The 22523-nt window shown below is 37.8% G+C and overlaps 1 protein-coding gene across 2 annotated transcripts in view; it reads right to left on the minus strand.

Moving 5' to 3' along the window:
* The window catches only part of LOC132121622 (LLGL scribble cell polarity complex component 2-like), a 38417-nt gene that overhangs the window by 10024 nt on the left and 5870 nt on the right, over positions 1-22523 (minus strand). For both annotated transcript variants that reach the window (XM_059531213.1, XM_059531212.1), the window contains exons 2-7: positions 10256-10388; positions 9736-9833; positions 7426-7507; positions 6984-7099; positions 5760-5918; positions 5178-5340 (exon numbers count right to left, since the gene is read on the minus strand). In XM_059531213.1, the coding sequence (XP_059387196.1) occupies positions 5178-5340; positions 5760-5918; positions 6984-7099; positions 7426-7507; positions 9736-9833; positions 10256-10330 (693 nt within the window). In that variant the 5' untranslated portion in view covers positions 10331-10388. The remainder of the gene's footprint in view (positions 1-5177; positions 5341-5759; positions 5919-6983; positions 7100-7425; positions 7508-9735; positions 9834-10255; positions 10389-22523) is intronic.

The raw sequence follows: 22523 nt of genomic DNA on the forward strand, positions 1-22523 counted from the left end.
AGTGATACTCCATATTCTGGTACTCCAAAAATAGCAATTTCAAAACTGGGTTTTACATTCAAATTAAAGGCCTCATTTAAAGTTTTAAATATGAATGTCCAATAGTCACTCAGCTTTTCACAAGCCCAAAACATATGAAAAAAGTCTACTTTGTCACCTTTACATCGGTCACACAAATCATCAACATTTGGGTAAATTTTTGAAAGTCTATATTTTGTGTAGTAGGCGCGATGAAGGACTTTAAGTTGTATAAGGCTAAGGCGTGCACACGAGGTTGATCCATTTACTCTACTAAGAGCCTCATCCCAAATTTCGTCAGGTATTTCACTCCCTATGTCCTTTACCCACTCACCTCTTGTTCTGTCAATTAAAACATCATTTGAGGACATAACCATCTTATATATTGCTGCAATTTGACCTTTAAGAAAAGTAGGAGATTGTAAAATTTTATCCAATAGTGAAGTAGGTGGCAAGTCAGGAAAAGTTGAGCTCTGAGCTTGAACAAAGTGTCGGACTTGAAAGTAACGGAATAGGTTGGACTGTGACAGCTGGAATTTCTCTGAGAGGTCATTAAAACTGGCAAATGTGCTGTTTATATAAAAATCACTACACCTGGCCAAGCCTACCCTCTGCCATTGTGCATACGTTAAATCTATTTTACCAGCAGGAAACAAATGATTATTACAGAGAGGGCTTAGCATAGAAGAGTTACTGAGTTTATGCCTTTGTCTAAACTGTGACCATATTTTAAGTGTAGAACGTACAACTGGGCTCGATGAGTATTTAGAGGGAGAGAATGGTAGCTTCATTGTTATTAGAGCAGAAAGCGATGTAGAAATACAAGTATTTGCCTCCGCCTTACACCAATCAACCTCAGGGGACGTATACCAACAAATAATTTTTTGAAGATTTGCAGCCCAGTAATAGCCCATAAAATTAGGTAGAGCTAAGCCTCCCTGGGGCCTTTGCTTTTCAAGGAGCTCCTTGCGAATTCTAGGGTTCCTTCCCCCCCACAAGAATGATAGTATGGGTTTATTTACAGAACGGAAGAATGTTTTTGGCAGAAAAACTGGAAGTGACTGAAATAAGTATAAAAATCTAGGTAAGATATTCATTTTTATACAATTTACTCTGCCTGCTAGAGACAAGTGCAATGCATCCCATCTCTGAAGATCAGACTTAATATTACTAATGAGTGGTAAAAAATTTTTTGCATATAAACCTGAGAAAGTACGAGTAATATGGACTCCTAAATATTTAAAACCAGATTGAGAGATGCGAAATGGGAGGGATGCCGCATTGATTTGTAAAGCAAGAGGGTTAATCAGGAAACATTCACTTTTAGAAAGGTTAAGTTTGTATCCTGAAAAACTGCCAAAAATGGATAGTTTCCGCACTATTTTTGGGACGTTTTCAACTGGATTTGAAATGTATAACAGAAGGTCATCCGCATATAAAGAAACCCTGTGCTCCATCCCCATTCGATCAATGCCCTGTATAGACTGCAAGGATTTAAGCATAATGGAAAGTGGCTCTATTGCTAATGCAAAAAGAAGAGGGCTTAAAGGGCAACCCTGTCTCGTACCCCTTAGTATTGGAAAAAATTGTGAACGTATTTTGTTTGTTATAACAGATACTTTAGGATTAGAATACAACAATTGGACCCAGGATATGAATTTTGGACCAAAACCAAATTTCTCCAATACTGCGAATAGATAGCTCCACTCCACTCTATCAAATGCCTTCTCCGCATCCAGGGATACCACCACCTCTGGGACCTCCCTGGATGCAGGAGAATACAGAATACCAAGAAGCCTCCTTAAGTTGGTGAATGAGTGGCGACCCTTAATAAAGCCTGTCTGATCTTGGGATATTATTTCTGGTATAACAGTATCTATTCTAGAGGCCAACAATTTGGCAAGAATTTTAACATCAACATTCAGCAAAGAGATTGGCCTGTAGGAATTGCACTCTAGTGGATCTTTTCCAGTCTTCAAAATGAGTGTAAGAAATGCCTCTGTGAGAGACGGTGGCAATTCTGTATTGTTTAGAGAATTCTCAAACATTCTCAGAAGAAGCGGAGCTAATTTGGGAGCAAAAGCTTTATAAAATTCGACAGGATAACCGTCGGGGCCGGGGGTTTTGCCATTTTGCATTGCTTTAATAGAATCTAAAATTTCTTGCAGCTCAATTGGTTGTTCTAATCTATCTTTATGATCTGGATTAATAGTCTGGGTATTCAGGTCCTTCAAAAAGGTTGACATGCCTGATAAATCCCCACGAAATTCTGAAGTATATAAATTTGAATAAAATGTTTTAAAAGTTTCATTAATTTCTTTAGGATCCACTGTCAGTTGTTGTGATGCGTTGCGAATCTGTGGAATTAACCTGGAAGCTGATTGACACTTTATCTGATGTGATAATAAACGGCCCGCTTTTTCCCCATGTTCATAAAAATTCCCTTTAGACCAAAGCAGATTTTGTTGAGTCTTTTCAATTGATATCTGATCATATTGTGCTTTAATTTCCACTCTCTTTTTAAGCAGTTCATCAGAAGGGGATAGAGAGAGTTGTTGATCTAATTTTTCTATCGAATCAATTAGTTGTTGTAGTTTTGCATTTCTCTTTTTATTACTGGATACAGAATAAGATATAATTTCACCTCTAATGACAACTTTAAATGTCTCCCATAAAGTCAGTGGTGATACCATTTCTGAATCATTTGTGTGCAGGAAGTTATCTATCGCCACTGATATATGTTTGTGGAAATTTTTATCTGCCAACAGAGTAGAGTTTAGTCGCCAAGTAGGGCGCTGTGTAAAATGTTGAATAAAACGAAGGTCAAGAAGTAATGGTGCGTGATCTGATATTATAATTGCTGAATATTGAGTATTTTCCACTAAAGGAAGTATTGTTTTATCTATAAAAAAATAATCTATTCTTGAGTATGAAGAATGGACAGGGGAAAAATAAGAGAATTCTTTCTTTTGCGGGAATAAAAATCTCCACGGATCCAGACAGCCCGTTTGTGCCATGAAAGTAGAGAGAGCTTGGGACATTTTAGACTGGAGCATGGATTTCGGATTCGAACGATCTAGAATTGGGTTAATAACACAATTCAGATCCCCGCCAAAAATTAATCGATGTGAGTTTAAGTTGGGTAAAAGTGAGATAATTTTATGAATGAAATTAACATCGTCCCAATTGGGGGCATAGACACATACCAGGGCAACAGGGGTGTGAAACAAATCACCTGTCACAATAACAAATCGACCCTGAGGATCTGAAACACATTTGGAAGGGTAAAACTGTACTTTCTTATGTATTAAAATCGCTGTTCCTCTTGCTTTACTGTTGAAGTGGGAATGAAAGACTTGCCCAATCCATGTTTTTTTGAGTCTCATATGATCTGATATCTGTAAATGTGTTTCTTGCAGGAATGCTATTTCAGTTTTTAATTTTTTAAGATGAGCAAAGATACGAGCTCTTTTATTTGGCCCATTCATACCTTTAACATTCCAGCTAGTGAACCGAATAGTAGACCCTCCTGTACTATTTGAATCACACATTAATCAATCATTAGGATATAAAGGAATAATGAATAAGACCACGTCTCCATTGCATGCCAGGCAAGTAAAGAAAAAAAAAAATAAAAAAAAAATAAAAAAAAAAAAACCCTTGGCGGTTACCATCCCAACCCAGACGAAACTGAACTTTTCCTATATTTGTCTCAAGAACAAAGACAAATTGCAGGCCCCTATTATCAAACCCCCAGTAGTCCCTCAACTGACTTAAAACCATTCCAACCTATAGGGAGCAACCCGACCGTTACCCTTATGAAGCATTATTAGTGTTTAAAACACTTTTAACTTAACTCGGTGGAGTGTGTCTATGTCACAAAACCATCAGCTTGTTTGAGTTAGGTTTAGAACAACAAACTATTTTCAAAGTCACAAAAAAATTAAAGTATTTATACCTTTTTCAACCGTCTCAAGAAAAATCAAATAATTATCCGTCATCCTTCGCTCAAAAGGGAGACCTTGAGCGTAAGAAAATAATTAAATAAAAAATCCAGGAAATCCTAAACATTGATGCGTTGATCGTAGAACTGTTTCGCCTCCTCCGGTGTGTTGAATATGAAAGTTTCTTCATTAAAAGTCACTCTCAGACGAGCCGGGTAGAGCAATTGAAATCGAATGCTCTTCTGATAGAGTGACTGCTTAATGCCGTTGAAAGACGCGCGTTTCCTTGACAGCATAGCGCTGAGATCTGGGTAGATTCTGACTGGATTCCCCTTGTATTTCGCCTCATGCCGCCTTGACCATCGCAGTAATTGCTCCTTTTCTTGAAACCTGTGAAAGCACACCACAAATGGAGGTGGTTTACGGCCATCAGCTGGCTTTTGACCGGGTGATCGATGCGCTCTCTCAAGTGCTGGTGGCTTGTCGAAGACCTCCGTGCCCGTCACCTCTAGCAGCATCTCAGAAATGAACGTAACAGGATCTTGACCGTTTTCGCTCCCTTCTGGAATGTTCACAATCCTCAGGTTTGCCCTTCGCGATCTATTCTCCAAATCTTCAATGCGGTCAATGAGAGATGTGTTCTGCGCTTGCAAAGTTTTTATTGTGTTTTCGGCCACTGTCAGTTTTTCAAAATTCTCCCCAACCAGGGATTCTGTCGCGACCAAACGGCTTTGAAAGCCATCCACAGTCTCTCTCAGTGCATTTACAGAGCTTTGTAAAGGACCAATAGATTCCAGAATCAAGTCAGAAATGTCTTCCCTGATACTGATGCGCTGTTTAGTTAATTCAGAGATCAACTGGTCCATGGAGACAGATTCAGAAGTTTCCGTCATGGCCTGTTTTTCGAGATTAGAGGTAGCGGCCATGGTTGCTAACTTACCGGCAATGCTAGCATTAGCTCTCGTGGTCGGTGGGGCTGAGGGGTGCGGTTGCTTCTGCTTAGTGTGACTCATAATTCACCAAGCAATGTTCTAACGCGTATATCAAAAATGACTGACGCTAAATGGTGTGTAACAAGTTTAGTTTGAAAATGTAGGTCGGGAGCCCTTCTTCCTTCGACCTCACGCCTTCATGGCTATACCGGAAGTCGAAATTGTCTCTCTCTAAGAGTTTTGAGGTTTAGGGCTTAAGTGACAACACTGCAGTATACGGTACCTGTGTGCCGAGAAAGTGCTGGATGGGACGCTGCCTGTCCAGATCCCACAGTACCATTAGGCCTCGGCTGTAGCCAATCAGCACCTGCCTTGGGTTTAGAGGGTTCTCATGCAGAGCCTCCACACACTCCAGATTTCTGCGGCCAACATAATCCTCTGGAATTCTGGGAAAAGTAGCGGTGAACAGATCAGCGATCACAAAGAGTAACTGTTATAGTTGTCTCGGGAATGTGAAACTGTTGCATAATACCATTCCACTGAAACTATTTAAAGAATGTATGCTGTATGTGTATATAGGCAAAATGAATTGAGAGATTAGAATTGAGAAAGTCTATTAAATATGGTAATTTTAAGCTCTCGCCTTGAAATACAGTGTTCATATGTAAAGTGACCAAACATTAATTTAAGTTAACCCTATTTTGCAGAAGATGTAAGTCTCAAACACTTTATATTATGATAAGACATATAATATGCACTTCAATATTTACAAACCCAACATTTAAAGCCAGCTGTGTGTTATCCATTAAGAATATTACATAATAATGAAAGAATGGCCCTTGCAATTCAGATCAACATGTCTGACCTGTTCTGTACATTCTCCACACTGATGTTGTTCTCCTCCAGCTCTCTGAAGCCTGGCACTTCCACAACAAACACATGTCCTCCCTCCGTGCCCAGCAGCAGCAGCTCGCCCGATGAGTGTGCCAGGACAGCAGTGACCCGCGTCACACTGGGAGGGGCTCTGTCAATATTTGACATCACAAGGGGGTCAAAATCAAAGCGCTAGTGATTTTTTTTTCTCCCACAGTTACACTTGGATTAGACATTGGATGAAAACTGTATACTGGCATATTTTAAGGCATATAAAGAATTTTTATAATAAAATGCATCTTTTCTTTGTATTTTCAATAATCATTACCAATTACAGTACCAACAGATGCTAAATCTTGGAGCACATAATATTTTAATTATAATTATATTCTTATAATACATCATACTCTTTTTATGCATAAACACAAGACAATATAAATGTACAAAAAAAATCATGATTACAAATTTCATACAAATGTGGCTCCATCAGAAAATATCTGATGTTTAATATGCTGCTATGTGAAGTGGGTGATGAGACTAATGATATTTCAGGGCTACCCACCATAACAAAACAGATACAAAATCCAAGACTGCAACTGAAAATGCATACTTCCATATTATATAGTAGGTGAACAGTATGTGAAACAGCAACATGTACAAATATACCGTATTCATAAAACATAAGGCAAAAAATTCCTGGAAAGCCTACTATTTTCGACAAGAAGTGCACATCTGGTGGAAACCTTTCTATCGCATGATGGCACAGGATCAGATTTGTGAATGGGAGTGAAGCAACGCAACTGACGCTGGTAGATCATGTGACAATGACAACATGATGAATATTGTACATCTGGATTACATTCATACTAGTATGAAGAACCTACTCAGTGAGTATGCGATTTCGTATGCAGCCTGGGAGATCATGATGTCCTGTCACTTGTTACTGGATAATAACAAAAGTATTAGGAAAATAATAATTCATGGGAGGATAGGATATGACATCATAGGCTGCAAAAAGGCTACTTTTAATCATGGAAGTCAGCTGACGGTAAGTGTACATCTATGTATGGATTCAGAGCACAAATGAGCATCAGTCATGTCTGGTTCAGTGTGAGTCAATGCTCATGTCTCATTCTTTGGGTGTGTGTACATGAACATACCAGCAGGTTCATAAAAACATCAGATTATTAGATTGAGGTGTGTGTTCCCGACTCACCCAGGTGGACCAGAGAGAGTGAAACGTCCTATCTCAAGCAACTCAGACATGCCATTATGGGCCTGAAGCGTCCACATGTGCAGACTGTTGTCATCCAGTAATGTAACCATCTCCACCTACAAAAAAATAAAAAAAAGGACAAAATCAAAACCAACATCTATTTTTTTCAAATAAAAAGAAGATATAAAGAAATGTATTTAATTCACTGAGGATAATATATGTTTAAATCATATATACAGCTAATGTGATATAAAAACCCATGCCACTATATCATATTTTATTGATACACCCCCTAATTTTAAATGTAATAACATGTTTTAACAACCTCACCCAAACCCACTGATGATTCACTGAAAACCGAATCCCAAAGATTGAATGGAAAAAAAAAAGTTATAATTCAGATGAGATCAAAAGGCATCAGGATTGAAGTTCAAAGCCGTACCTGGTTTGGCAGGAAGTGCACTTGTGTAACTGCCGCATTCTCGTCGTGCAGTCCCATGAACTCCACACCTGGAGTTCCATACCTGAGAACTGGTTAAGGAAACACATGCCAACCATTCACACAGCACCTTGTTTTTGTGGCAAGTAAAAAAAAAAATCTACTTGCTTTAAAAAAAATTATAAATAAATAAATACATAAAATATATTCAATTACAAAAAAATAACTATGAAATACCAGACACATAATGTTGGCCACATACCAGTTATTCATTTATTTTATTTTCTCTTCTGTGAATGACTAACAGAGAAAATTATGCAATAGTATGGGGAAATTGTTTTTACATGGACATGCATTCTAAGCGCTACGAACTAATATAAACTATTACGCCTTTCAATATACCTGCATGATGGGCGTTTTCCACTGAGCCACTAGACAACCACAAGATTACAGGAAATCAGGAATACACATGAAACTACAGGAAATCTCACTACATTATCATCAGATCACATTGTAGTCACTCTGCTCTCGGGATTCAGAGACAGGGGAGTGGAATGTGATAATTCTAGTCAAAAGAGTTATGCTATACACAGATCAAATAACCCAAAATGTGGAAATGTCTTCTGTTTGTTGTAGGGCTGCAACTAACGATTATTTTGATAATCGATTAATCTGTCGATTATTTTTTTTTTCGATTAATCGATTAATCGGTTTATGTACTTATATTTTAGTTTTTTCCATTTTTTCCCCAAGTAAATTATTAATAAATGGTCTTTATCCTTCAGCATAGATTTTTAAGAGATTTTAAACATTTTGCACTGTTATATCCTAATCAAAAATATACCTGGAGTTGTTTTATTGTGTTAGTAATCCTTTGTCGAACTCTTCTGCAATCAGAAGACTGACCCATACTCTAGCAAATTTCACAAGGAGATTTCAAATAATGTTTTCACCATGGCAGTCCTTAGAGCTCCTAAAGTAGTTTAACATCCCGAACGAAGCTTATTAAGGAATCTTTCAGAACATATTTTCACTAAGAATAAGGATAAAACAGAATAAAATTGCAGTGCATTGTATTTTATTATTTACTGGGAAACAGCTTTATAGCTTTTGCTGTGAAATTGTAAACAATCCTTCGAATAAAGTGCCAGTGGCATGAAACCTGAATGGAACTCACAATTTAAAGTAAAATCCATCAGAAGGTTGTCCAGAAAAAAAAATTGGACAGTCACACACAAAAAACCTGCTGTGTGAAAAAGAGCAGTGAATACTTAGAAAAAAAGTGCATTTCAAATATCTTTAAACATTTACCTCTCTCATTCAGTCATAATTAGGCTGCACGACTGAATTTTGAACTGGTAAACTACAAACTGATCACAGAACATGTTTGTAAAGCTTTTAATGTTAACTGTTAAAAAGCAATGTTATCAGCTTTTACGACTAAACATTTGCAAACAACATTGTACTGGAGAATCTGCACAAATAAAAGTCTTAGGGGCCGTTCACATATCGTGCCTAAAAACGCGTGGAAAACGCTAGGCGCGCCGCTTTCTCCTCCTTTCCAAAGCGCTCGCGCAGAAGCGCCCCTGAGGCGTCTGCCTTTGATAAGCAACCATGACGTGCTCTCTCCTTGAAGACGCGGAAATTTCAGCAAAGGATAAATGGATTTGCAGCTCAAAAAATCGCTTGCAGTAGCTCTGCTACTAAATTTATTTCAAAACGGAAATCCATATACAACTATGATCAGCTGTTCCTTTCATCTTGACTGAGCTTTTAACGTTGTTACGGGAAAGGATGAAGCTGATTGGTTAGTTCTTGTCACATGACCCGCGATGCGCTTGCAGCATTCTGAAAAGTTGAGATGTTTTTAACTCGATGCGGTGCGGTGTTGGAAATAACGAACTTGAGCGCGCAAAAGACGCGATATGTGAACGTCCCCTTAAACAGTTCAGTAGTGCAGAGTTTACAGGTTACTCTTCTTTTTTGAAGGCTCAAAGTAAAGTACTCCCAGTCTCCCACATCCCGCTAAATGCTGCAGAGACGCTGTTCGGGAAGCACGTGACATAAAACGAGGCCAGCTATTGGCTATTCGCTACTTCTCCTGCTGTACTGGCTGAGTAAAACCTCCGGTGGCTCATTACTGCCGTACTTTGGTCACCGCAGATTTGAAATATGCACGAAATGAGCCGCTTACGGCAAATAAAAGTTATTTAGCAACGAATCGATGACTAAATTAGTTGACAACTATTTTAATAATCGATTTTTATCGATTAAATCGATTCGTTGTTTCAGCTTTAGTTTGTTGAAGGATACAGTTTGATTGCTCCTGATCTGGTACCGATGGCCAGGAGATCCAGGCTGGGGCTGAATCCCAGAGCACTGGGCTGATGGGGGAAGCCATGTTCTACAGTCTAAAGCAGAAAGGTGAGAAATGAGAGTATGAAATGTTATATTATAGGTCTTATACACATTGGCTCTGGTAAACACTTACTAAACGGGCAGCTTACATTTTAGAGACATCATAGTCAAACGATTTCGAAGTCTGTTCCAAAATGGAACATATTCAACTATGGTGCCTTTAAAGATGCCTATTTTTGGGCAAATTGGGCATCAGAATCAGAATCAGAAAGAGCTTTATTGCCAAGTATGCTTGCGCATACAAGGAATTTGTTTTAGTGACATAAGCTTCCAGTAAACAGAGACAACAACACACAGACAAAAAAAAAAAAAAAAAAAAATGCATGGGATGTATACTTAACAGGGAAGGCAATTCAATTCTAAAGAACTCAAAAATCCATCCAAATTGTAGGGCAGAAGATATGGGCTTGATCACCTTGTTGAACTGATAGAGATCCTGTTTGTGTTTGTCCCTCTGAGACTCAAGCCCATGACGCCTGAACCTCTTCATCGTGCCTGGACGAACAGGGACCTCACGCTGCCCTCTCTCACCGCTTCTCCTCAGCCACCTGACATGAGAGGAGGGGTACAGAGGCTTTTCAGACAAAAATAAAACCAAATAGTGTAAAAACATTACATTATAGTGTGCTTAAAATTCCTAGGTGGTGTAGTGCCAGTGAAATGTTTGTTTAATAATGTGCCGACTTTTAATGCTGTTTCAAGAAATCTTATGTATAGATTCATGTGCAGACTAACAGGGTCTAAGAATATGATTATTGCGTCCATAGCTGATGTTTCTAAGAGTGATACAAGGTATACATCTTGCTTTTGGAAACATTGGACCCGAAGCCTGTAAATGTTTTAATGATGCCTCGTCTGCATCATCCTTATATGTTTTTGTATTGTTTTATATGTATGTATATACTGTATGTTGTTGTCTCTATGGACCTATGTGTCTTGAATAAAAGTTGATTGATTGACTTATGTATAGCGACAACAACAAAAGGGAATAATCAAGACTTAAAGCGATCATTCACCCATAATTTACTGCTTTTTACAGCTGTGGTCACCATTCATAGTCAGTGTATGAAAAAGAGCATTATCCAGCTTCTACTGCGTTTCACACAACAAATTCAGTCATACAGGTTAGGAATGACATAAGTAGGGATGGGTATCGTTAAGGTTTTAACGGTATTACTACTCCGGTCCGGTACTTTAACGGTATTCTTATCGGTACTTTGTGATGTGTGTGTATAATAAAAGGTTGCGAAATCTGGCCATTGGCTATTTTGTAAACTAACTTGAAGTGCTGTGCATTTAAGTTAGCCAAATAAATGTTAACATTTACATACTGATTTTTCTTTATTTGGAATTTTAAAAACAAGCAGAAAATATGTTGATTTCATTCTCTCATTTCTCCCAAAAAGAAATCAACAGAATTTCTACGTAAAGGTTAGCAAACCAGGGAGATTTAACATTTATTTTAAATGACGTGAACAACGTTGATTCGACATGATTTTAGCATACATACCTGACGTAGATGGGGCAACCAGAGACGAGCTAGCTAACGTTAGGCAGTCGAAAACTTGGCATTTCTGTCTGCACAATGCACTTTTGAAAGATGCTTTGACAGATTGCTTGTGTTTCCGCCCTTACATGCAAAAATTTTGTTGCACTAATAATGACGAGCGTTGTCTGCATCAACTCTAGTGAAGTATAACCACACTTTGGAACCTTTTGCTCACGTTTTGCTCTCTCCGCCATCGTCACTCTTTGTAAGCGGGAGTTTTCGTACTGTTGTGCGTGTGCCGCGCTCGTTCTTGTTGTGTGTGTATGACTTACAGACAGCCTCCGTGGCGCGCATGAGAGATCTCGCAGATCTCACAGACAAACGTATTAATAATATCGCAAATTAGAAATGATTGGTAAAATAAAATGTGCACGATAACATTAAGCAAATTTCTTCGCCATCGTCACTCTTTATTATTAAGCGGGAGTTTTCGTACTATTATGCGTGTGCCGCGCTCGTTGTGGTGTGTGTGTGTTTGTGTGTGACTGACAGACAGCCTCCGTGGCGCGCATGAGAGATCTCGCAGAACTCACAGACAAATGTCTTCATATGATCACACATTAGAAATGTTTGGTGAGATACAATGTGCACGATAACATTATTAAGCAAAAATACATAGTAATTTTTTTTTCTCTCCAGTACCGAAAGCAGAACCGATAGCGTCAGATCTTACTGATAGTACGGTCTTTCATAATTTAGCCCCGGGGCCAGTTTAATACCGGGTTTCGGTACACATCCCTAGACATAAGGGTGACCATTTTTATTTTTTGGGTGAACTATGCCTATAAAAAGACACAAACTGAAGCAATGTAAAGGGTGCATAACCTAAACAGACTTTGCACAGGGTTGTGTGTGCATTCCACTTAAAAAGAAAAAAAGAAAAAAAACGGATCTGATAGGATCAGGAATTCCAAGGAAGGAGTTGTGTGCTGTTTGACTGAAACTACACCCCCTCACTGCTCCTGATTTTTCTCTTTCGCTCGTTCTGCCCAGCCCCCACAGGGAAATTGTGGATCTCTGCAGTCCTGACTGAAGCAGCTTTTGTTCGGAGCTAAACGCTATCACAGTCCCTCCCCTCATCTGAGCAAACAGCACCTTGATGAAAACACCTGTTGGTCTGGGGAAGCCAAATCAGAAAGAGCCTCTTTCAAATGGACAGAAAAAGGAGGGCTGCTACCATAGGCGTCGATTTCGGGGGGGACAGATTTCGTCGTGAGTCATTTTGTACCCACCACTTTTTTTTCTTTTTTTTTTTGAAAACCTCGAGTTCAATTTAGCCGTTCTGCTGCTGCGCTGGCTACACGCTTTTCTGTTCATTAAAACTGCAACAACTGTAACATTATTATCTCTATATTACTATCGCGCTTCTTTTTTTTAAAGAATGTTTTTCAAATGAGTTGACAGCAGGGGCGTTGCTAGGGTCTTGATACATTGGGGGCTTAGCCCAGACCCCCCCACCCCCAGTTTGGTAACTTGGAAGCGTTGAGCATTAAACACTTCTTTTACAGCATTCAGGTGCATTTTTTGTAGCATTTTAAATGATAGGTAAAAAGATAGAATGCTTTATTTGTAGAACTGTAACAGCTATTCACTGAAACACAAATAAATAATACATGAATATTAAAAAAATGAATATAAAACTATATATATACACTGTGTATATAGATATTTATCTTTCTATATTTATCTATATCTATTTATCTACACACACACACACACACACACATAAATCACTCCAACAGTCTGCTTGTATAAGTCTGGAAAAGGAACTATAGACAGTGCAGGTCCAGTAAAGAGGCCATTCAACAGACAGTAAACACAGGCACTCTGTATAGGTGTCATAAACATAAAAATCACTCGCGCCTGACGCGCTATTCGCGTCCGGTGTGAACGCACCATAGTCACCTGACTTAAAGTTCAATGATATGAATGAAACAATGAATGAGTTGTTGTTAATTCTCCATTTTCACTGTATGTTTCATTAAAAAAACGGCAGCAAAACAGCGATTAAAAGCCGTTTAGCTCACGTCTCGCGAGATGAGAAAAGTGACATCGGTTGCTATAGGTAGCCTATCAGACAGAAAAGTTGATGCTAGCATCAACCAGCGAGCGATGTTAGGATTTCCTAACCTGAAATAAAAAGAATGAAGCAAGATATGATTCCTAAAGTTATTTAGTATCTGCTTCGGTAATACCAATTGAGGAAAATCCTATCTTAGACTCTTTCTGTTATACGGTCCCTGGTATTCTAGCTAGCTATCCATCTGAGGGGAATAACGTTAATTTACACATTGTGTTTCAATCGCCAAATCAGATGTATAGGCTACTTCATCTACATTCTTCACGAGAAACGGATTATGGCACACAAAATGGATTAGTTATAGGCGAAATAGTAAGGTCCCACGTACTTTATATATACAGTACATGTTGTTCTGCATTAATACCACAGTAAGTACAGGGCTATGTACGTTAGACCAGGGTTTGCTAAAGAGCCTTCACCGACCTGAGCTTAATGATGAGGGAACGGCGCCAGTAGATAACTCTTCTTGCCTTTTACTTTTTAAAAAGTGTGTAATGTCCATAGCTACCACCAGAAGCCACAAACAACAATGACAGTAAAGCCCAAAGCTCTTTCTCCTCAGGCGCGCACTCTTAAGCTGTAACCATAGTAACTTTGATCTGCTTGAACACATTTTAATCGTCTTTAATACATGATTGATTCCGAAGGATAGATTAAAAGACCCGGTCATTTTTTAAAATAAATACAAATTATTAAAAAAATAATAATAATTATTAATAAATTAATTTTTTTTGAGATCCGGGGCTATAAAAAAAAACGACGCGCCTGGTTGACAGTTTGGAATGGACAGTGAACGAGCGGGAACGAGGCTACCTAGTCTTTGCTGGGATTGGCCAGAATTTCTGGCGAATGTATCATAGACGAGCAAGTCATTTAGCCTTCATACAATATCACAAGGTTGCATCCTAGTGCCATGGACTATAACATATCAAAGTGATAACCTGTAGAACAAATGGATGTTGTTGTACACACAGCATGGGTCTGCAGACCATTGACACAAAGGTAAGACGCCATAACTTATGTTTATTAAGATTTGCTGGTATTATGGCTAGGTCTTGTGCATTTGCACACAAGGGATCGGCTGTTTTAATTCTTCTCTTGCAATTAATGTTACGTTAGACTTCCTTAGCCACCAACTTAATTAGCTAGTTACGGTTTGCGTTCATACAGCAAGTATTGGGGGATATGATTGTTGAGTAGTCAGTATCTTGTTTAATTATTGCTTGAATCTATTGCTGAATTCTGGAATAGTTGTGATGATGATGATGATGATGATGATGATGAGGAATGGATCAAGTTTTAGTCAAAATGCCTGATGTAGATTGGATGGATGCATGTTGTTGTGAATTGAGAGCAGTCAGATCATGGTGTGATAGTCAATAGTGTTCATCTGTGCTACACGTATTTTTGCTTTTTCAATCTTGATAAAATTTGTAGTGCTTAAGTTGTGTTGTGTGTAGATATGGTCAATTGTACTGGGAATTAAATCAAATTATTACATGGCTTGGTTGAATTCCACTGTAGAATGAAGTCTGTTATTTCTTGATAATAACACCGTTGCCATGAAAAACAGAGCGTTGCTATGGACGCGGCAGGATTCTAATCGTAGAGACGGAACTATTTTCTTTAGCGGAAGCAATACAATCGTGTTTAAATCAATAAACTCTTTTTTAAATCAATATTTTGTGTCAAATTATTGATTTATTTGGTAGGTAGCCATGTAATAAGCGGGATAATGTAGAGCGAGGCCCGATATTGGGTTAGATTTTTTTCCCCGTTTTCAGTGGTTATAACAAAGCAACATGAAAGAGAAATTTGGTAATCATTGTTTAGGTACATTAAACCACGTCATGGCCATGTCATATTGTCAACATGGTACTTATATGATGATATGAAGCAGATTAGTGGGTCATATATCATATGTCTAATGCTTTGTACGGCTTTCTTCTTCATAAAACGAGTCGGACATCATCACATTTTTGTATACATTTTTATTTATTTACATTAATAAGATACAGGACGTCTTTCAAAACATGACCTGCGCGAAAGAGAAAAAAAAATGCATCATTGTACCCAGCACTTCTGAAAATGCACTTCTGAATGCGTCTCTGTCCCCACCACATTTCAAACCAAACTGACGCCCATGGCTGCTACATGCTTTGCATTAAAGTGACCACTCAGCCTATAACAATACACAATAACCTGTAAATGGACAGGTGTTTATCTCACCTGAAGCTTGAAACTGTTTGGATTTGTTGTGGGTGGAAACAGAAAGTCACCATTGGCTATTTTGCTCCATTTAATGCACCTTAAAAACAATTTTACCACAGTAACAAAGCAAGCATCATAATTATTATAACTCATGTTTCTTCACAGCTAACCCTAACTCGAAACTGAAGTATTACACTTCAGCACATAACTCAGCCCACACCATTTTATGGTACAATACACTACTATTCAAAACTTTGGGGTCAGTTTTTTTTTTAAAGGAATTAATACTTTTATTCAAAAGTGATAGTAAGGATATTCAAAATGTTACAACATTTTTTCTTTTCAAATACATGCTTTTTTTTCCTATTCATCAAAGAAACCTAAAAAAAAAACATGGTTTCCACAAATACATTAAACTGTTTTCAACATTGATAAGAAACTTTTGAGCATCAAATCGGCTGAAAATTCAGCTTTGCCATCAGAAGAATGAATTGTATTAAAAATACTGAAAAATAAAAGTTTACATTTGTATGATATTTCACAAAATATATTTTTTTTATTGTACTTTTATTGTAAATGCAGTCTTCATGAGCATAAGAGAATAATAAAATAACTTCCTATACTACATAAATAATGGTTACCACGGTACATGATAATAAGGAGAAGTTGTCATAACTTCATGCATGCAAAAGTGTGTGTACATAAAACACATACACCTCGTTCACACAGAGACGCGACTAGCTACTGTATATACGCATACATTTTGTATTGCATAGGCGTTTCGTCCACACGGATCTGGTGTTTTGGGTGAGTGAAACAGATATTTTTTTAAACTGGTCCCAGAGTGGATAAATCTGAAAATGCAACCTTTAAGTTTTCATGTGGACAGCGAATCCGTATATTTTCTGAAATGATGACATCATCAGCCCATGTCTCGCCCCTAGTCAGACACCACTACATCATGTAACAGCAACCAAAACATGAACAAACACTGAACAATTGTCTTTTTATTAACTAACATTAACACCGATTAATAAATGTATTGTTCCATGTTCGTTTGTAAACCGCACGCAAGGTTTATACACATAGTCCAAGTCTTCTTCTCTGTTTTTAGTGTATCTTTGTGGCAGAATTACAGAACCACATGTATACTTCATCGTTTTTTGTCGGTTTTGTGTGGACACAGTTATTTCTTGAGATGAGGGGGGGGTCAGATAGGGAAAGCTCTGGCTTTGTGTGGACGTAGCCTCAGTATCAGCAAGCAAAGAGAAATTCTGCAGGAAATAAGGCTACCAGGATGTAGGCAAGCAAAACAAGAAAACAAACATTCAGTCAGTCTATGACATTGATTAATGACAATAAGAACTGCATTCAGAGTGACATATCCAGGTAACATTAACGTCACATCATATTAGAACTGCCCTGAGAGCATTTCTAGACATGAATGCCCTGATAAATTATAACACTTTGTCGAGGCTGATCACATCAGCATATTAACAGGAAAAGAAAATGTTTTCCTACCCCAAATCAATCGCTTCCAAGCATAACCTTCCCAGTGACTCAGTTGCCCCACTCGGCTCAGACACATATTTCTGTGATTATCGCCATAATTAGCCAAGAATGTTTAGTCATCAAGCATGCGTCTACAAATGCTTCCAGAGAAGGAAAAGAGCTCCCATTTCCTTATTTTTACAGAACCTTGAAGGAACCGGTCAACAAACTAAACACGAAAAAAGAGAGACTCTGTAAAGCTTAGCTAAAGGGACAATGGTAAAGTGGGAGGTCTTCTACTTAAGAGTGAGCTTGGCTTTATGAGAGAAAACTCTCAGCAGGAGAGCTGGAATGGAGTGAAGGCGGGAGAAAAGACGCAATTCATTAACAAACTAAAGAGGCCAGAGGGTCCAAAACCAGCTCCATCTCCCTGAACACCACATTGATCATTGGGAGCCTTTCGTAAAGCAGCTTCAGAGAATTCTGTCCTCAAAGATCAATATTACACCTCCATCCATTAAATCCAAAGTTAATTAGGAGGCAGAAAAAATAAACTGTTTTGTTTTGAATCCTGCTGGGAGGAATTATGGCGGAGGTGAATGTGAGGCATTGATGTGGGAGTAGTGGCTGTAGCTTATCTAAATTAAAGGTAGGAGGCTTGTGTGGAGAATTCATAGACTTTAAGGAGAAATAGTATGTGAATCTAAGCAGCCGCCACAGAAATGCTGGGCGTAATCAGTTCAACCATATAGACGACAGATTCATGGCAGTGGAATATAAAATGACATGGTACATTGTCATAGCAGAGGAAGTATTGATTAAACTGTAACTCTAAAACATGAAAACATCCATTTGAAGCATGAATGAATCGCCAAATTATGGCAGAAAATTATGGTATATGATTATCAAGCATGTAAAATCTAGAGTTTTCATTTTCGAAATGGCACATTTTCCAATTAATACAAAATTATCATTTTGTTCATATTATTAAAAGAAATATATCAAAATGATTATAAATGGAAACTTTATATCGTTTCACTGAAAGGAAGTTAGTTACAAACCAAGTAGTACTGTAGTTACTGCATACCGATAAATACAAATTTAAAGGAAGATCTCACCAACGGCAGGTACAAGAGAATTTAAGGACCTGTTTTATCATCTGTCAGGTGAAAATAACAGTGGGAAATTTTATTTTTCTTAAACTGAGTATTAGAAAAGCTCAAAAAGTGTGGAACAAGTTATGCCCAGTCCTATACGTAGGGTTACAGGTTTGTTTAACTATCCACACCATACAAAGAGCTAAATATTTTACTAAATTTAGGTCCTTGTATGGTGTTGATGCTTAAGCTCGGAGAGCTAAATTACTAAAGCACAAAACCCCCCTTTTCTTTAGAAAGGCTATTCTGAAACAACTGCACTAGGGCTGGGCGATAAAACAACAACAACGATAATTATTGTAATATAACTTTCCTCAAAACGGTAACGAGAGTTCAATAAATGTTCAATACAATGTTTATACGAGACAGCCAGGAAGTTTTTCAATCTACAAATTGCCATCATTTACCATGGATTTACTGTAGTAACACTAACTGCACCATGGCAGATGTGGCAGAAATGCGGGATATTCATATCGCATTTTATTAAATCATTAATGTAGACATGTTTTAAATTTATTAAAGGAATAATGGAATATAATAACAGTATTTTTTGTGATTAAGCTATAGCATTTGTGCATTAATACTAAATGTATTTAGACTTTCATACAAATACCCAGAAACAATACTGGAAGACCAATGGTTAATTTTAATAAAACAGTCAGAATTGAAATTGTTACGATTTTTACAGATGTTACTGTTTTTAATAATGAACAGATTTACATCTGATTTTTACAGATGTTACTGTTTTTAATAATGAACATAGATTTACATCTGCATCCTTACTCAAGATACTACTACTGCCAACTCGAGCAGCCGTCAAATGTGCAAATGTGCAAGAGACAGAACAAAAAAAGTTATATTAATATTGCAGCCTGTACTGCAAACTGAAGATATACATCAAAGTCAGGCAACACAAACATGATTTCATGATTTGAAACAATATCACTCATTAGAACATACAGAAACTAAGAAATACATTTTTCTATAAGGATATTTATTTTAAGGAAAGATGACTGGAAAAGTGTAAAGAATTCAAAAGTGTGACGTGTTTGTCATGCTCTGACTATAAAGAGTAGTTTTAAACCCACAATTAATGTTTTATTTTCTACAACTTTCACTTAGAAGCAAAAACCTGTTTTAAACTTGAAAGAAATAAAGATTTGAAATTTATCGTGATAATTTTCGATATCGACTGATACCGAAAATTTTCTTGTGATATTTTTTTTGCCCATTTCTCCCAGCCCTACCCTGAAGTTAACAGTGATATTGCTGAAGAATCAATATGCTTAGAGATTCCTCTGTTAAAGGTCATGGTGAGGGGTGACATCATATTACGCAAACACGTTTGACAACTAACTCGTTAAAGTGTTACTAGCCAGGACCAGGCCTGATACCCTCAGGATAGCAGCAAGAAATTAGCACCCTATGGTCAGGAGAGGTCAACTGCTTTTTAGTTTAAAAACAGCCTGTGCCAACCCACAGTAAATTTGATACCGACAACGCTCTCTCATGACACAGCACAACACAAACTGAGCCACGCTGCCAGAACCAAAACGTCCCACCCAACTTGACGACTGTTATTACGGGAGGCAAAAATATGTACTACTCCTATAGCCTACTTCTATTACTGGTTGCACAAAGCTATCGTTAAAAAAAGAGAAGCAACAATTCAGATGTAATTTCAGGTGTTAAAGCTTCAGTTTCTGATGGCCATTTTCAGTAGACAATGTTCCCCTTCTTGATTTCATAGATGCCTCTGTTAAAATAATAGCCTCAGAGGACAAGAGCTCACAACAACAGAACTGCACCTAAAACCAACTCAAAGACACTCAAATAGAAATGGAAAATAATATTTTCTGAAGGACTGGAGAAATAAATAGCTTTTCCATTACAGGAATAGAATACAGTTATTTTAAATTGTAATAGTCTACCTGAAATAAATCTCATGGCATCAAATTAGGAGTCTGACAGGAGCTTCAGCTACACCCTGATTGAGGGAGAAAACACCATGCAAATGAAAACCAGTTCAACCGCCACAAGCTGATGACACAGATAGTGCAAGTATAGTACTGAAAAGATCTTTTAAGGATACCAGAAGTCAATGTGTTCTGAGATTTAAATAAACACAGACACTCATGCATCAGGGCTAAACAATAAGAACTGCATTTCTGCAGTAGTTCAAATATGCACTTTGCAATATTATTTAAAACACATTTTACGTTTTGAAATGCACATTACTGTTCAAAAGATTGGGTTGCAAGGATTTTTGAAGGAAGACTCTTTTTTTCAAGGCAATATTTAAAATGACATAACAGGGGCTCTTTAAAGGGACACTCCACCACAAAATGAAAATTTTGACATTAATCATTTACCCCATGTCGTTCCAAACCTGTAAAATCTTTGTTTGTCTTCGGAAGACAATTTAAGATATTTTATTTTATGATATATTTGATGCGTATGCTCTTCTGTATCACCCCCCCCCCCCCACCACCACAAGGATGCACTGTTTTCTTTCAAATCAAAGCGTGTTTTAAATCTATGTTTAAAAGCATTTAAAGGGGTCATATGATGCTACCAAAAAGAAAATTATTTTGCGTATTTGGTGTAATGAAACATTTTCCACACTGTACTGTACATGATGGTTTCTCCTCTATGCCCCGCCTTTCTGAAATGCATAGATTTTTACAAGGTTCATCGGTCTGAAAAGCGAGGTGTGCTGTGATTGGCCAGCTATATACCTAAAGTGTGTGACAGAAATGTTACGCCCCTTAACATATTGTGATGCCATGTCTGGCCGGAGCGACAAGACAAACATTAAAACCCATTATAAACATGATTTCTAGTCGTGTCCTCTTTTGGAAGGCCAGAAGTAGTAGTTTCCCTTTCTCAACGAAAACAGCGTCACGGAGTGAGCGGAGACCGGAGGCCTAGAGTGAGTGGAGGCTGGTTTGAGTGAGCATCTGTTGGGCTTGTGGCAACCACATGTGATGACCCCGGGCTGGACTCCGCTTCGTACATGGTGAAAGCAGATCCGGCGATCCACAGTGCAAAGTTGATGCATTTCCTCAGCGACCAGCACGGATCAGTTCCAGGCATGACGAAGCAGATATCGTCCTCTTTTGGAAGGCCAAACAAAGAAGCTTCGCTTTCACAACCAAACACACAGCGTCTATATGACATGGCAGTGGGCGGCAACAACAACACTACAACGAAAATAAAAGATGCGCCTTCTTTCTTTGCGTGAACATCTGGGCGTTATGCAAATCTTCCCACATAGTGACATAGAGATGTGGGGGCATTTTAGAACGAGCAGTTTTAGGGGGGTGTGGTTGACTAAATTTTGATAAGCAATATCTCTTTGGATTTGAGACTTTAGTCTTTGCAACTTCACAGATCTTTTTTATGCATCAAGAGCTTGTGACACTCCAAAGAGAAAGGAGAAATTGAAATTGCATCATATGACCCCTTTAATATTTTTGTGGAAAAGTTCAAAAGAACAACATTTGAAAAATAAAGAATATTTTGTAAAATTATGAATGTCTTTACTGTCCCTTTTGATCAAATGTAACATCTAATGACTTAATAAAAGTATTAAATTATTTTCAACTGAAGTGTCAAAAATATTCCTGCTTTTAATCGTTATAATAACTGTTAACATTTATTTACAAAACACATTTTTTAAATGTATTATCAACATTATTGAAAACTTCGTTTATTATGATTTGCAATTATAGCTGGAATTTATGCAGCAGAATACCGGTTCTAAAATGATGCAATATTAAAAACCAATGCATGTCAGGAAACAAAAAAAGGTAAAGCGTAAAAACTAATTTTTATCATCGACTAAGTGCAATGCATAGTGCACAGCTCTGGACCGACAGGCCTGTGTATTGTGATTAAGTCAAGACTGTCATAATGATATTGCAGGTACTCAATATATTACAAAGTCCAAAACCTGCGGTAAGATCATAGACGACAGCGATTTTTGTTTAAACAAAACTGTCCATCCCAGTCAGACAACCAGCAGACAAAAGTCCATAGTGCTTAAAAATAAAGAACAGCTGGACAGGATGAGGAACTGGTGAAGGAACTTCCTCTGATTCTTAATGGTCACTGTAAAGCTGATCTCTCCTTACATGCTATCACCCACGCTAACCGTTTGTTGCTGTGGAAGTGAGAAGCCTTTGTTTACCTT

This window comes from Carassius carassius, chromosome 39, assembly GCF_963082965.1.
Source record: "Carassius carassius chromosome 39, fCarCar2.1, whole genome shotgun sequence".
NCBI classification, from domain to species: domain Eukaryota; kingdom Metazoa; phylum Chordata; class Actinopteri; order Cypriniformes; family Cyprinidae; genus Carassius; species Carassius carassius.